Here is a 16,512-nt window from a genome sequence, read left to right on the forward strand (position 1 = left end):
CATTCGTGTCTAATACAGGCCTCTAACTGTTCAATCGTCTTGGGCCTTCTTTGTCGCACCTTCCTCTTTATGATGCACCAAATGTTCCCTATAGGTGAAAGATCTGGACTGCAGACTGGCCATTTCAGTACCCGGATCCTTCTCCTACGCAGCCATGATGTTGTGATTGATGCAGAATGTGGTCTGGCATTATCTTGTTGGAAAATGCAGGGTCTTCCCTGAAAGAGATGACGTCTGGATGGGAGCATATGTTGTTCTAGAACCTGAATATATTTTTCTGCATTGATGGTGCCTTTCCAGACATGCAAGCTGCCCATGCCACACGCACTCATGCAACCCCATACCATCAGAGACGCAGGCTTCTGAACTGAGCGTTGATAACAACTTGGGTTGTCCTTGTCCTCTTTGGTCCGGATGACATGGCGTCCCATATTTCCAAAAAGAACTTCGAATCGTGAGTCGTCTGACCACAGAACAGTCTTCGATTTTGTCACACTCCATTTTACATGATCCATGGCCCAGTGAAAACGCCCGAGTTTGTGGATCTTGCTTAGAAATGGTTTCTTCTTTGCACTGTAGAGTTTCAGCTGGCAACGGCGGATGGCACGGTGGATTGTGTTCACTGACAATGGTTTCTGGAAGTATTCCTGAGCCCATTCTGTGATTTCCTTTACAGTAGCATTCCTGTTTGTGGTGCAGTGTCGTTTAAGGGCCCGGAGATCACGGGCATCCAGTATGGGTTTACGCCCTTGACCCTTACGCACAGAGATTGTTCCAGATTCTCTGAATCTTTGGATGATGTTATGCACAGTTGATGATGATAACTGCAAAGTCTTTGCAATTTTTCGCTGGGTAACACCTTTCTGATATTGCTCCACTATCTTTCGGCGCAACATTGTGGGAATTGGTGATCCTCTACCCATCTTGGCTTCTGAGAGACACTGCCACTCTGAGAAGCTCTTTTTATACCCAATCATGTTGCCAATTAACCTAATTAGTGTTAATTGGTCTTCCAGCTCTTCATTATGCTCAAATTTACTTTTTCCAGCCTCTTATTGCTACTTATCCCAACTTTTTTGGGATTTGTTGACACCGTGAAATTTTGAATCAACATATTTTTCCTTTAAAATGATACATTTTCTCGGATTGAACTTTTGATCTGTCATCTACGTTCTATTCTGAATAAAATATTGACATTTGCCATCTCCACATCATTGCATTCAGTTTTTATGCACAATTTGTTTAGTGTCCCAACTTTTTTGGAATCCGGTTTGTAATTTAAAAACTGCATTTTGTATTTACTCTGGTTATTTTCTTCTGATAGTAAAATTTGTTTGATGATCTGAAACACGTAAGCGTGACAAATATGGAAAAAAATAAGAAATCATGTTTTTGTGTGGCTAAGTTTTCCCGACAACACGAGACTTGAGCGAGACTTTAATTGCTCTGATTGGAAACTCTGTATGAAGGAACCTTTAACTGTCTTCTTTTTAACTGGAGACATCCTGATGAGTGCTGCTCAGAGATAATTGGTGTTCACACAAAAGCACTGGCCTGCATTCTTGTTTTTGAGATTGTAGAAAATGGCTCATCATATATTCAAGCTTTTCATTATTGTCATCTCCGGCCATTACACACCGATTACACCAAATATTCTAAAAAGCCACCAGCTCGGCATCAGAACAGCTCATAACAAGGCTTTTTTAACAATTGCTTGGTAAGCATCATCTAGCGACAGCTAGTCCAGTTTTCAAATGAGAAAGTTTCCCAGATTGCAAACGCGCCTGCGGAGCACTGAAGGCTGAGGAAGAGTCAATAAATAGAAAGCTGGCAGGACGCTCGAGGCTCTCCAGATGTCTCGAGTGGAGAGTCAAAGTGGTGTTTGCTGCTCCTCTGGCAGCCCTGCAGGCGGCGAGTCAGCCAGGACGCTTTGATCGTCCTGCAGCACTAAAAGGCCGTCATATAAAAGTATATACTGAATCGACGGGGGTTAAAAGGGTTGTTAATCAGCACCAGTGACTCAGCTGTGATTGAGGCATTACCATTTTGGAATAAAAACTCCAAATCCATCTAATTTTGAAAAGTGTCGCTGACGTAACTCAAGATACTTTCTAATTTTCAGGCTTTGTCAGTTTACCTCGTAGGCACATTTAATTCTGCAGTTTTAAGTAAGACAGTAAACCAGGAAATAAAAACTAATGGAAACTTGTCACAGCCATCTAAAGGTCTGTGCAAAAGTCTTGAGCCACCCTTTGTCCTTTATATTTTTGTGCCACAAAGGTCGGCTCCAAAATAGATAACAGCTTTTAAAAAAGCTGGTCATCTCTATATATATTTTCTAACTGTAGTTAACATGGGAATACCCTCTTAGCTTTTTAAAAACGTAAAAGTAAAACAGATTTTTTCTAATTCTTAACAAGCAAAAGAGCGTTAGATGATGAGCGTTTTATACTGTTTGATGACAGAAGAAAGTAAAGCCTGCAGGTTTGAGGTGCCTGCTGAGAGTCAGTCTTTATATTTTCAAGGTAGGTAAAACAAACGTTCTACATTGACAGAGTATCTGGTTTTAGTTGATTTCATAAGTGTTTTATAATCCCTGCATCCATTTACAGGATGGCAAAAATAGGATTTTTAAAGTATGCAGACCGGTGAAAAACTAAGTAAACCCCATAATTCAGTAGTTTGTAGAACCACCTTGGGATCAGCGACAACTTGAAATAATACATTTTTGTATGTCATATCAGTCTCTCACATCGTAGAGGACTTTGGGTCTGCTCTTCTGTCCAGCGGTGCTTCGGCTCATTGGGGTTTGAGGGCATTTATTTATGCACAGCTCTCTTTTGCCACGCCACAGCATTTCAATCAGGTCGAGGTCTGCACTTAGAGTTGGTCATTACTTTGATCCACACTTTAACTGCCTGACAGATGTCTCTAGAGTACTTTGGTATGCAGAGGAGTTCATGATCGACTCAAGGACTGTAAGTTGCCCAAATCATTACGCCTCCACTTCTATGCTGACAGCAGGTATGAGGTGTTTGTGGTGATACGCGCCGTTTGGTTTTGTGCATTATGAGCAAACATAATAACAAACTTTAGCCTCATTCCAGGGATTCTGTGGGTTGTTAAGAGAGAAGAGGCTTTCTCCTGGAAGCCCTTCCAAAGAAGCCATACTTTTTCTGTTTTTTTCTAATTGTGCTGTCATGAAGTGAGGTGTAGCTCTTTTTGCAGTTTCTCTGAGCATTGCACAGTCTGACTTTGGGGTGAATTTGCTGGGACATCTACGCCTTGAAAGACTGTGGCATTGTGATTTCTGAAGACCAGCAAACTGCCCAAATGTCTGCTTTTATAGAGGTGCTCACACTCACTGATGATCAGTTTATCAAGTGGATTTGATTATCAACAGCTGGCTGCTACAAACCCTCTTAAGTCCTAATCTGTGCTCTTGGAAGTTCTCTACATTTGACAATTGAAGTAAATATTTTCTTGTTCTTGCAGGGGGTTTCGAGCTTTCTTTTAATTTTGGCAGCGGTCTTATAGTTTGATTTGTCAGGGTTCAGCTTCAGACACTTTAAAAAGGAACAGAAGGCGCCTTTACTTCAGTAAAATGTGACCATGAAGTCTGCAGGTGAACACGAAGTTTGGGTGCATCGCTATTTTTAGGTCAGGAAAGAAGTCAGCAGCAGCCTAATGCATTTCAGAAGGAAAGTGGTGCAGATAAACAAATCTCTCCTCTGATGTTGTCACAGTCTAACAATCTTCTTCTGGTACAAACATCACAACACAAGTTTAAAACAGGCGCTCTCTGCAGGTTTTATTTGATAAACATTGACCTTGTACTAATCATCAATTAACCCTGTGTGTTTGATATTTGAAGTCATAGAAACCAGGACTGCTGGGAATCTCAGACACAGAAACTTAAACTGGGTTACTTCATGTGTTTGTGTGTTTGGGAGCGAGGTTGTGTAACGCGTGAATCTTGGCAGCCAGCACCGTGGGATTTGGAACAACTTTAGATGAGTGAAGCAACTCTTTGTCTGGGCACATTCACTCGTCCTGCTTCTCCTTCACAAACAGAAGGCTCGGCATGTCACCGAAAGATACTGTGAATGAAATAATCCCACAAAGCAGCCACGTTTGAATCCTAATCAAGACTTAAGCCTGATGCGAGACCACTCTTGCAATAAGGAAAATAGAATTGGTAGAAAACATACTTGATTGACAGAGCAGCCTTTTATATAACAGCATTTTTTGCCCTTTTGTAGCAGCTCACTCTGATCCAAGGCAACCTTTGATGACTAACAGTGGAAAATACGGGCTCGGTAGATAAAACCTGCAGCACGGATACCCGCTGCATCCACCTGCTAACATCACCTCCCCCATTAATATTTGAGTAAGGTTTTTTTTTACATAAGTGCTTTCTGAGGTTAAAGCAGGAGATGTTTTACATCCCGATCCTGTGTTTTCTTGAAAATGCCAAAAGGTTGATGGATTCTGACTCAGATGTGAGGTGACTTGGGAAAAAAAAACAAAAAGAAAGAGTAAGAGTTGTTTGGCATCGACACCGCTGTGGATGTTTCTCCTGTGAGACGAGTCCTGGCCAAATAATTTCCACTAATGGAGACGACACCCACTCAGAGCTCAGCTAATGTCTCATTCTCCTTTTGCCAAAACTGTAGGTGGTGAAGACTGATTAAAATGAGCCAAGCTGAGCTAGCAGCCGAGGTTTTTAAGAGATGTCAGACGGACAAAATGTTGTTATGTAACAGCAGAATTAATGTGAAACGTCTCTTACAGTGACGCAAACTTCTTGTACTTTAGGTGGCAGTTGTGTTCTTTAAAGGTGCTACGTGGAAGGACTGCAGCGTTTAATTAAATGAAATGTAACCAATGAATCGATGAATTCATGAAGAAAAAGAAATACATTCTGAACAATCATATTCAACCGCTTATTAATGCAAATATCTAATTAACCAGTCAGCTGGCAGAAACTCAATGTATTTACACAAGTGGACATGGTTAAAACGACCTAGTGAAGTCCAAACTGAGCATCAGAATGTGGAGGATTATGTTAATGTGCCGTGGTTGTTGATGATTTAAGTATTTCAGAAACTGCTGATCTGCTGTGATTTTCCTGCACAACCATTTCTAGTGTTTACTAGTGACCTGAAGAAGAGAAAATATTCAGTGAGCATCAGTTCACTGAGGGAAAATGCCTTTTTGATGTCAGAGGAAAATGACCAGTGTGCTTTGAGCTGATAGGAAGGCAACAGTAACTCAAATAACCACTCATTACAACCAAGGTATGCAGAAGAGCATCTGAACAGCAGCAGAAGACCACACCTGTAAGCTGAGAGCAGTCTGTATTTCTTCTTCCAGATGTTAGGGTCAGAAAGAGGACAAAATACACTATTGTTCTACTGTCAGCTGTCTGAAAGGCACACAGACAGCTGTATGAAGTACAGCTGAACACAGTGTCTATAATACTAGACCCAGCAGTAATGAGTGAATTCATGGCTTCAACAAATGTGTCTGTCGCTTTCAGTTATTTGTTGGAGTCTTTTTTTCCTGAATTAATTAAATACCTGCAACTTCATATGAACATCTCCAAAGCCCATTTTTGCATTAACACACCATTATGCATATGGCACGACAGCTGTGCAACTTAATTATTTATGATAAATTACCCCAAACACGGGCAGAGCATATGACTTTTGTTAACCTCACACAGGTGAGCTGACACACCAGTGCACAGCTGTGGATGTCTTACTTGTGAGCGATCTTTTCCCCCTCAAATCCACGGCAGGATCTTTCCTCCTGGGGGATATTTAAAGGTCGATTACTTCAATTATTAGGTTTTTCTTGCTAATTGGATACTTGGAAAGTCCTTCTTTTGGCTGCACCTTATGTAATTAAGAGATTTGGTTTTTTATTATTACCTACGTCAACCAGTAGCCATCCTTGACATTAATGAGCTCCTTAAGAAGTAAAATGTTTATGAGCAAATTCCTCCGAGAGGTTTCCAAACTTTCCCACCCCTCATGACTCAAAGTGTCTTTGAGCCGAATGCTGACTGCCTACCCGGCTAATGAATGACGCAGCATTTTAATAAATCCCAGAAGACAGCAGCAGGAGGACAAAAGAGAAAGAAGTGAGCCCTCGTGAGATCGAGATGAGCACAAGAAATACATAATTCATCTTTGAAAAGCTGTTCCAGCCCCGAGCATGGCAGCGATCCAGCTTTTCTGGGCATTCAATTCATAATTTGGATCCCTGCAAAATTAATCGGCCTTCAGCTGAATGAGAGGGCGCATCAGGATGTATTTGACATTCAGTTTAAAAAGAAGAAAAAGCATGGTTCATTGGCCGTGCGTGCTCAGTGTATGCATGCAGCGATGATATGAGGCTGCTGTATTGTACCTGCTGTGAGATGGCGTATCCAATGACGGTGTCTCCCTGAGGGACGTTCCAGGTCACCATGGCCGAGTGAGCCCTCAGCTGGGTCACCGATACATTCACCGGGGCTGCTGGCACAGCTGTTAACACACGCACGCACGCACGCACGCACACGCACACACACACACACACATTTATATTGTTTGTTAGGGACGGTCAGTGAAGGCCAGGTAACACATGCAGTCTGCAGAGCATTTAAACTGAGATGATCACAAATATGTGGACACACCAACATTACTTGCAATGGGCTCCTTTCTGTTTTAAGTATTTATTTATGCCTTTATTTGATCAGGATAAACAGAACAAGTGGAAGGACAATGATCAAGAGCCTAAATCGAACCAAGGAGGACCTAAATTATTATTTAGGTCTAGGCCACCTTCCTCGGTGGTCTAGTCTGATGCTCACATGCCCACTGTTGGTGCTTTTGACACTGTGCAAGGGTCTGCATGGGCATCCTGAGTGATCTGCAGCTATACCGCCACATACACAACAAACTGTGATGCTCTGTGTATTCTGTCAGAACCAGCATTAATGTTTTCAGCAGTTTAAGCTACAGTGGCTCATCTGTTGGACTGGACCACTCGGGCCAGCCTTTGTTCTCCACAAGCATCAGTGAGCTCTGTCGGTGGTTCACCGCTGTTCCTCCCTTGGATTGCTTGTGATAGATACTGACCACTGCAGACCAGGAACACCCCACAAGAGCTACAGTTTTGGAGATGTTTTGACTCACTCGTCTAAGTCATCATCAACTTCGCTTAGATTCTTACACTTGTCCATTTCCCTGCTTCTAACAAGTCAACTGTTTTTCACTTCACCTGTCTGTGGTCATAATGTTGTGCCTTTTCGGTGTAGAGACATCCAGCTGCACCAGATGTTTTGTCATTTGCTTCCAATTACTTAGAGGGGCATTAGTGAAGGCTGATGCTGATTTTCGATTTAAAATCTTTCCCATAGTAAAACTCAGCCAAAAGTTTAAAGTCAAATATTAATATCTCTGCATCTGCGAAGTGTTCTAAAAGCTTTCAAGTCTTTATCTCTGTCAGGAAAATCAATCCATTAAAGATGGATTCACTCATATTAATAATGTACTCCAGCCCCCTGGCCTTTCATAAAGACTGTTCTCCCATTTATTCATAAAGAAATACAATTTAAAAATGGCTTATGACCTAGAACACAAGCTGTGCATTTGCAGAATTACAAGTGAAACTGTACTCAACTGTAAAATAGCATTATTAGGATAATAATTTAATTTAAGTATTCGTTGCTGTTTGATCGGTTCCACACCTGAGTGTCAGGACTTGCTCCAGTGGATCAAACAACAGATTTGAGAGGCCCATGGATCTATTCCAGCCCACATTTCATCTTTCATAGAAATTCTAGCAATTATTTGCAGTCCCTTCATTTTAAAGAGGCCATATGCTAACTGGGAGGTAACTGGATATCTGTTTAAAATGGCATGGATGGATAATTTGTAAAGGACAACCACAGAAACACGCTGACAGCTGCACAGGCTGTGTCTACATATAACCAAAGCTAATGTCCAACACCAGTCCCTTCATGGATGTTGAAAGATTAAACTATTTTGTTACAACTGACACAAGTTTTTGATGTCAACAGAAACAAACATTCATCTGTTTAACCCCCATTTCACTCTGGTGTGTGAAAGCCCATCAAAACTTAACCCTGTCATGCATGAATTATGACAACCTAAATCAGGATTTTTTTCTTAAGTATTTTTATTCGTCTTTAGGCATGAAAAAAATATTTTTGAACTTCATTTTTATAAATATGTACTTTTCAAATAGTTTTTTTACATGTTCACTCAGTCAGTCCACTGGCTGACCAGTGGGTGGCAGGGTATGGAGCAATGTTCCCTCCAAGCTGCGCGCGTGCGCAATTGTGCACTGCTGGCACGGTCTCTGCGCACAGAAAATCTGTGTTGCGCACAAAAAAAATATCTAACCTGAATTGAAATTAAAATAAATACGTTAACAATTCTGTTTTGCAGTGTTAGTCAGTGAGTGACTGGCTGCTGGGATTAGAACGATGCCACCTTATCCCATAGTCCAGCCACTGATGCGATTCACATTCGTATATACGCAGCTAATCAACGTCGTTGACAGGCTATGGCAGCGTCCTTATGTGCCGACACCGGTGTTTTAGCTAGCAAAGCGGCGTGGCTGATGTGGAGTGAAGCCACGTTAATGACAACGTGTACAACCATTGGAGATGTGAGCAGGACAGACAGAACAATTGACGGAAAAAGTGTGGACTTTATACCAGTTTTTAAATTGTGTTGATAGGCCACGTAAAACCAGAGTTAAGTTAAAAAAATATATGCAATGTTTTTTTTTTTTCCTGAATACTATCGTTGTTTATATTTACTGCGGGAAGAAACGGTGAAAATGGCGTTTTATAAGGAAAACGCTCGAAAGCACTCTCAGCCTGTGAGCAATCTCCCCCCCCCACCCTTTCCTATTGGTGGAAAAATGTACTATGTGGACCAATCAAAAAATGATATGGCAACATGGCATTTAGTTGTTTAGTAAGGGGGAAGTTTTAGGAGTGACGGCGGTGTTTTGAGATGTGAGAGATTTGCGACGTTTAGCGCAAATCTTGTGTAGTTAGTGTGTAGTGTAGTCAATAGTTTTGTTGTGTGTGTCAGAACAATGAGGCGACTACTGAATGTTACAGGTGTTACAGGAGTGATACATCTCCTGTTGTCAGGCCTGCAGGTATCAGGCTGTTGTTCTCCTTTATCTCATAGTGGACAGAAATTATTTTTTGGAGTGGCACAAATAATTTGTGTGGCATCAAATTTGATGCAGAACACCTGATTGTTCTGTAAATAGTTTGAAATGTTTATTTTAAAAAAATGCCTTGGCTGCATTTTTAGGTAAACAGCTGCAAAAAACTTTGTTGTTTGCAAAACTCAGTTACTTTTTTGAAGAAGCTACCATATAATTAATTGCCCAACATTGGTCATTATATACTGTATTTTGCAGACAGAGAGTTACAGGACTCTCTCCCAGACCACAGACTCATACTCATAATACAAGTCAGAGCACAAAAAAAAGAAAGTTGAGTTTTCAAAATTGGAGTTCAAGTTATTTTTTACTTCCAATAGTGTTAACATACTACACAGGTCATGAACAAGATTTTTTTAAATTTTCATTGTAAGTGGGTTAAAGCAGTTAATTAAAAGTAGTCTAACATAAATGTAAATGCTGTAATTTGATTATTTTAATAAACCACGTAACTTGGATGGATTCGATGCAGGTGTGACCACAGTGCACACGTCTGCTGTTGCTCACAGTGGTCCAAGGGACCGCTCAGGGAGTTTGTGTGTTCGCTCAGACACATGAAAAATTAGAGGGAACACTGGTATGGAGTGACACATGAGTGTCCAAAGTAGTAGTTTATGTGCAAGTTTACCATCAACACTGACACGAATACAAGAAAACAGCCTTTGAATATGTTATAACCTCAAGATAAAAATGCTCGGAAACTCAGGTGTCACTTTTAGGATGTTTATTGACCACTTTTAGAAACAACCACAGCTAGTCGCAACACATACAGGAAACTGTTTCTCACATAACATTCCGACAGGGAAAACCCTGAAAAACCTCTGAAGGTTCCGGGGTGCAACGCCCCAAACATACATTAACAACAACACTGTCTATAACACCCCCCGCCCCCCCTTAAGCAAAAACCCACAACATAGCAATTATGCATATGTACGAAAAGAGAGGGAGAATTCAACACCGCATTATTTTAACAATTCAGTCTATCAGGGGGCTTGTGCTGCCTCTTTGACCTCCTCAGTCCTGCTGTTGGTTTCTCCAGGCTAGGAGCCTGCTGAGCTCCTGTGGCCGGGTTCGGCTCAGGTGACTTAGATTGCTCCACCAGCCCTTCTGGTGATACTGAAGAACCAATCCCGATCTCAGGGGCTGCTGACACGACTTCCCCTTCGGGTGAACCACTCTGAGGCCCCACAATGTCCACAGCCCTGTCTCCACCTTGTGCGTGCAAACCACTCTGAGCCCTCTTCCCAGCTCCATCCGTGCGGGCTCTCACATGATCCTTGTGCCTGCGAACTCGTCTGCCATCCAACAACTCCACCACAAAAGATACTGGCCCCGAACTGTGGTGAATGACACCAGGCAGCCATTGTGAGCCACCAGTAAAGTTTTTGATATACACACAGTCTCCCTGCTTGAAAACACAGCCTCTGGCATGTACAGGGTGGGCCATTTATATGGTTACACCGTAATAAAATGGGAAAGGTTGGTGATATTAAAGTCCTGTTTGTGGCACATTAGTATATGTGAGGGGGCAAACTCCCCAAGATGGGTGGTGACCCTGGTGGCCATTTAGAAGTCGGCCATCTTGGATACAACTTTTGTTTTTTCAATAGGAAGAGGGCCATGTGACACATCAAACTTATTGGTAATGTCACAAGAAAAACAATGGTGTGCTTGGTTTCAACGTAACTTTATTCTTTCATGAGTTATTTACAAGTTTCTCTTTGTTCACAGCCATTGACATGTCGAAGAGGTTAACACGTGAGGAGTGGATCGAAATTGTGTTGATATCTGGTGAACGCAGTAACCGGGTCATTGCAGCAGATTTCAATGCAAGACACCCTACGAGACCACCCATCTCCCATGCTACAGTTAGCAAACTGCTTGCTAAGTTTCGTGAAACTGGTTCAGTGTTGGATTTGCCAAAATGTGGACGCAAGAAAACTGTCACTAATGAAGAAACATCAGTGGCTGTCCTAGCTTCATTCAGCAAGAGCCCACAGCGTAGCACTCGCCGCATGTCACTGGAGAGTGGCATTAGTCGAACATCCCTTCGGCGGATATTAGCTACTCACAAATGGCACTTACAAACTCCAGCTACTGCAGCATCTCAACGAGGATGACCCAGATCGGCGCACAGAATTTGCAGAATGGGCAAAACAAAAATTGGAACAGGACCCTCAGTTCATGCAAAAGATTTTGTTCAGTGATGAGGCAAACTTTTATGTGAATGGTGAAGTTAACAAACAAAACCACCGCTATTGGTCTGACACTAACCCACATTGGATGGATCCCTCCAAGACTGTTGGAACAACAAAAGTGATGGTTTGGTGTGGTATATGGGGTACAACGATAGTGGGTCCATTCTTCATCAATGGAAACCTCAAGGCCACTGGATATTTGAAATTGCTACATGATGATGTGTTTCCCTCTTTATGCACTGAAGCTGGCACGTTCCCTGAGTTTTTCCAGCAAGATGGTGCACCACCACATTATGGGTGCCAGGTCCGAGCATTCCTAGATGAACAGTTTCCTGGAAAGTGGATTGGTCGTCGTGGGCCAGTTGAATGGCCCCCAAGGTCTCCCGATCTGACCCCCTTAGACTTTTATCTTTGGGGTCATCTGAAGGCAATTGTCTATGGTGTGAAGCACCTGAAACTACGGATACTGGATGCCTGTGCTGGCATTTCTCCTGCAGTGTTGCTATTAGTGTGTGAAGAGTGGGAGAAGAGGGTTGCATTGACAATCCAACACAATGGGCAGCACATTGAACACATTTTATAAGTGGTCAGAAACTTGTAAATAACTCATGAAAGAATAAAGTTATGTTGAAACCAAGCACACCATTGTTTTTCTTGTGACATTACCAATAAGTTTGATGTGTCACATGGCCCTCTTCCTATTGAAAAAACAAAAGTTGTATCCAAGATGGCCGACTTCTAAATGGCCACCATGGTCACCACCCATCTTGAGGAGTTTGCCCCCTCACATATACTAATGTGCCACAAACAGGACTTTAATATCACCAACCATTCCCATTTTATTACGGTGTATCCATATAAATGGCCCACCCTGTAGATCATGTCTCACTTTCTGCTCACCTTGTGACTGTGTGACTCTGGCTCCCACATCTGGGCGAAGAAGATCCAGATGAGATCTGGGCTTCCTCCCCATCTGCAACTCCGCTGGGGACAAGCCTGTGGTTGTATGAGATGTGATGCAATACTGAAACTGGAAACGGCAGAGCCTCTTTTCTATTGAAAGACCTGGCATTTTTTTCAGACCATCTTTCAGTGTTTCCACTGCGCGCTCCGCTAAGCCATTGGAGGCAGGGTGGTAGGGTGCGGTGAGGATATGCCGGATCCCATTTCTCTCCATAAATTCTTGGAAAATCCCACTCGTGAACGTGCGCCCATTGTCCGTGACCACTGCCTCAGCTAATCCATGTGTTGCAAAGATTCTCCGGAGTGTGTCTGTAGCGACTGGGGCTGTGATGGTTGGCACACATTTTGAATGCGCATCCACCAACACAGGAACATGTGGCCCAAAAAGGGGCTGGCAAAATCTAGATGAAGCCTGGACCATGGATGGCCAGGCCACTCCCATGGGTGGAGTGGGGCAGGTGGTGGCATCTTTTTGGTTTGACTGACATTGAGAACAATGTCATGTCAGTTCTTTCCTCCAAGGCACTGTCCATTCCTGGCCACCACACGAATGACCTTGCCAGACTTTTCATTCGAGAAATCCCTGGATGAGCCTCATGCAACACTTCAATAATCTGTGACCGACCTGGAGGCGGAACAATGACTCGGGAACCCCAAAGGATGCAGCCATCTTGAACACTGAGCTCCTGCTGACGCTTGGCATACGGTTTGAGCTGATCCTGCTCCACTGTTGCTGGCCAGCCCTGCAATAGCCACTGTTTAACCTGAGATAACTCTGGATCCCATTCAGTCCATGCTTTGATGTTTTTAGCAGCCTTATAAACAATGGGGCTTATGGTCTGTAACAACAGTAAATGGGCGGCCATACAGGTACTGGTGAAACCGTTTCACAGCAAAAACTATTGCTAAGCCTTCCTTCTCAAGCTGTGAATAGCCCTGTTCTGCTGCTGTGAGTGTGCGTGACGCATATCCGACCGGTTTCTCTTCCCCATCTTCCATGCGATGTGAAAGAATAGCTCCTATGCCATACGGGGAGGCATCGCAGGACAGGACCACCTCCTTCTCCGGATCAAAATGCACCAGGAGCGGCGTCGATTGTAACAGTTCTTTTACCTGTCTGAAGGCCTTCTATTGTGCATGGGACCACCTCCACTGACTGTCTTTGTGCAGTAGCCTATACAGGGGAGCAAGAATGCTGGAGAGGTCAGGCAAAAACTTCCCATAATAGTTCACTAAGCCCAAGAATGATCTTAGTTCAGCTACATTCTTTGGACTCGGGGCTTCCTTTACTGCCCTCACTTTCTCTTCCAGCGGGGACAGGCCCTGAGCTGAGATGCGATGACCCAGGTATGTCACGCTAGGGGCTTGGAAAACACACTTACTGCGCTTCAAACGCAACCCAGCTTCTGAGAGCTTCTTCAACACCTGCTCAAGGTTACGCAGGTGCCCCTCTTCCGTTTTACCTGTAACTAAAATGTCATCCAAGTAAACAGCAACACCGGGAATGTTTTGCAGAAGATTGTCCATGGTGCGCTGAAAGATAGCCGGACTGGATGCAACGTCAAACACCAGGCGGTTGTACTTGAACAGCCCCTTGTGTGTGTTTATTGTCACATATTTTTTTGATTCCTCATTCAGCAGCAACTGCTGGTAAGCATGACTCATATCCAACTTTGTGAATGTCTGACCACCTGCCAGTGTGGCAAACAGGTCATTCACTCGAGGCAGAGGGTAGGCGTCGAGCTGACAGGCTTGGTTTACTGTCAGTTTGTAATCACCACATATACGCACCCCTCCATCCTCCTTCAACACTGGTACAATCGGGGTAGCCCAGTCCGAGAACTCTATTGGCTCAATGACCCCTAACTGTTGTAGTCTCTCCAACTCTGCTTCCACCTTGGCCTTCATGGCGTATGGTACAGTGCGTGGTTTGAAAAAGCGTGGCCGGGCAAAAGGGTCCACACACAGCTTCACAGTGGTGCCCCGGAGAGTGCCCAAATCATTCTTGAACACATCTGCATACTTTCCCAGTAATTCTGCTATTACAGTTACATACCTGATTTCTCTCCAGTTCAGGCGGATTTTCTGCAGAAGGTCACGACCCAGCAGACTAGGCCCCTCCCCTTTCACCACCAGTAGTGTTGCTGAAGTTTCTTGACCCTGATATGCTGCATGCACCTCTATAGCACCAAGCAGGGGAATGCATTCACCCGTGTACTGTCTCAGGCTTATCTCAGTCGCTTGGAGAGCCGGCGCCCTGCCCGAGTGCCACAAGCTGTGGTAAGTGGCTTGGTTGATCACGGAAGCTGAGGCCCCTGTATCCACCTCCATTTGTAGCTCCTTCCCATTTACGTGGATAGTGGCATAGATGAGCTCCGCACGGCACTTATTAAAGCCAACCAGATTAAACATGTTGAAAACACACTCATCCTTCTCAGGCGCCATGCTCTGCAGGTGATGCGTGTTTAGTTTGGGTTTTGTCTTCCATTCCTTCTTTGGTTTCTCCTTAGTGCTCCTGCATTTCTTGGCTAAGTGCCCCTTTTTCTTGCAGTTATGGCAGGTACTGTCTTTGAAAACAGTCCTTGGCAAAGTGTGCTCCCCCACACCGGTAACACTCCAAAAGCTCTCTGGGTGTGCCTCTCACACTCTGAGATACATGATGCACATCGGCTGAGTGCATATTGTTGTTAGCTTTCCGAATGTCTTTAGTGTTATTAGCTGCTGTTTCTATTGCCTGAGCAATTTCCAAAGCTTTCTTAAAGTCCAGTGTGGGCTCCCCTAACAATCGACGCTGCATGCCATCATCATTTATACCAGCAGTCACCAACCCCCGGGCCTCGGACCGGTACCGGACCGTGAGTCGTTTGGTACCGGGCCGCAAGAGTTGAGGCTCAGGTGTGAAATGTATGGTTTTCAGGGTTTTTATCGGTTTTCAGCGTTATTTTGTTATCGTTTTTATCGTTAACTCGGTTTTCCTGGGTCTTTTCACGTGTGTTATGAATAAATCTTCTTTTTTTCGGTACCGGTACTAGGCATAAACCGGTCCATGGTGCAAAAAAGGTTGGGGACCGCTGATTTATACCACACACCAACCTGTCGTGTAGCATGTCATCCAGCACGCCTCCAAACTCACAGTGCTCCGATAGCTGTCTCAGCTCCGCCACATACGCAGCCACAGAAACTCCCGGCTTGTGTGAATGTGTGGAATTTGAACCGCTGAACAATCATGGAGGGTTTCGGGCAGTGATGATTTTGCACCAACGTCACCAGTTCTTTGAAGCTGAAGTCTCCGGGTTTCCGAGGCGTCGTCAGGTTACGTATCAACTTGTAGGTCCTCGCTCCACACGCACTGAGAAGAACTGACCTTTTTTTTCCTTCGTCCGAAATGTCGTTTGCCAAGAAAAAGTGTTCCAGCCTCTCGACATATTCAATCCAGTCGCCGTCTCCCTCGGTGAACTCCGTCAGTGATCTGATCGTAGCCATAGATGCGAAGTGGTAGTCTGACTGCAAAATCCGTAGCAAAAACTCAAAACTGTCCGCGTTCGGCTTTTATCCTTGTTGCCAAAAAGGTGTTATAACCTCAGGATAAAAATGCTCGGAAACTCAGGTGCCGCTTTTAGGACGTTTATTGACCACTTTTAGAAACAACCACAGCTAGTCTCAACACATTCAGGAAACTGCTTCTCACATAACATTCTGACAGGGAAAACCCTGAAAAACCTCTGAAGGTTCCGGGGTGCAACGCCCCAAACATACATTAACAACAACACTGTCTATAACAGAATAGCTGTCCACTGTAATGACCACTATGCGTGAAAGGGTTAATGCAGATGTTTGGTCATAATGCACAAAACCAAACACAACATATTAGCACAAACACCTCATACCAGCTGTCAGCACGGTGGTGGAGGGGTCATGATTTGGGCTTTTTTTGCAGCCACATTAGCACCTTACAATCAGTCCACCATGAACTCCTCTGTATTCTAGAGACAAATGTGAGGACATCTGTTGGACAGCTAAAGATTGGCTTAAACTGGGTCATGAAACAAGACAACGATTCCAAGTACAGCAACACATCTACAACAGAATG

General features: G+C 43.8%; 1 protein-coding gene across 1 annotated transcript in view; it reads right to left on the bottom strand.

Annotated features, from left to right (window-relative positions):
• LOC134620211 (fibronectin type III domain-containing protein 5-like) overlaps nt 1–16,512 on the bottom strand; it is a 54,725-nt gene that overhangs the window by 17,934 nt on the left and 20,279 nt on the right. Inside the window, exon 2 of the mRNA XM_063466253.1 lies at nt 6,418–6,533. Within this exon, the coding sequence (XP_063322323.1) occupies nt 6,418–6,533 (116 nt within the window). The remainder of the gene's footprint in view (nt 1–6,417; nt 6,534–16,512) is intronic.

The sequence above is a fragment of the Pelmatolapia mariae genome, linkage group LG23 (genome assembly GCF_036321145.2).
Source record: "Pelmatolapia mariae isolate MD_Pm_ZW linkage group LG23, Pm_UMD_F_2, whole genome shotgun sequence".
Classification (NCBI taxonomy): domain Eukaryota; kingdom Metazoa; phylum Chordata; class Actinopteri; order Cichliformes; family Cichlidae; genus Pelmatolapia; species Pelmatolapia mariae.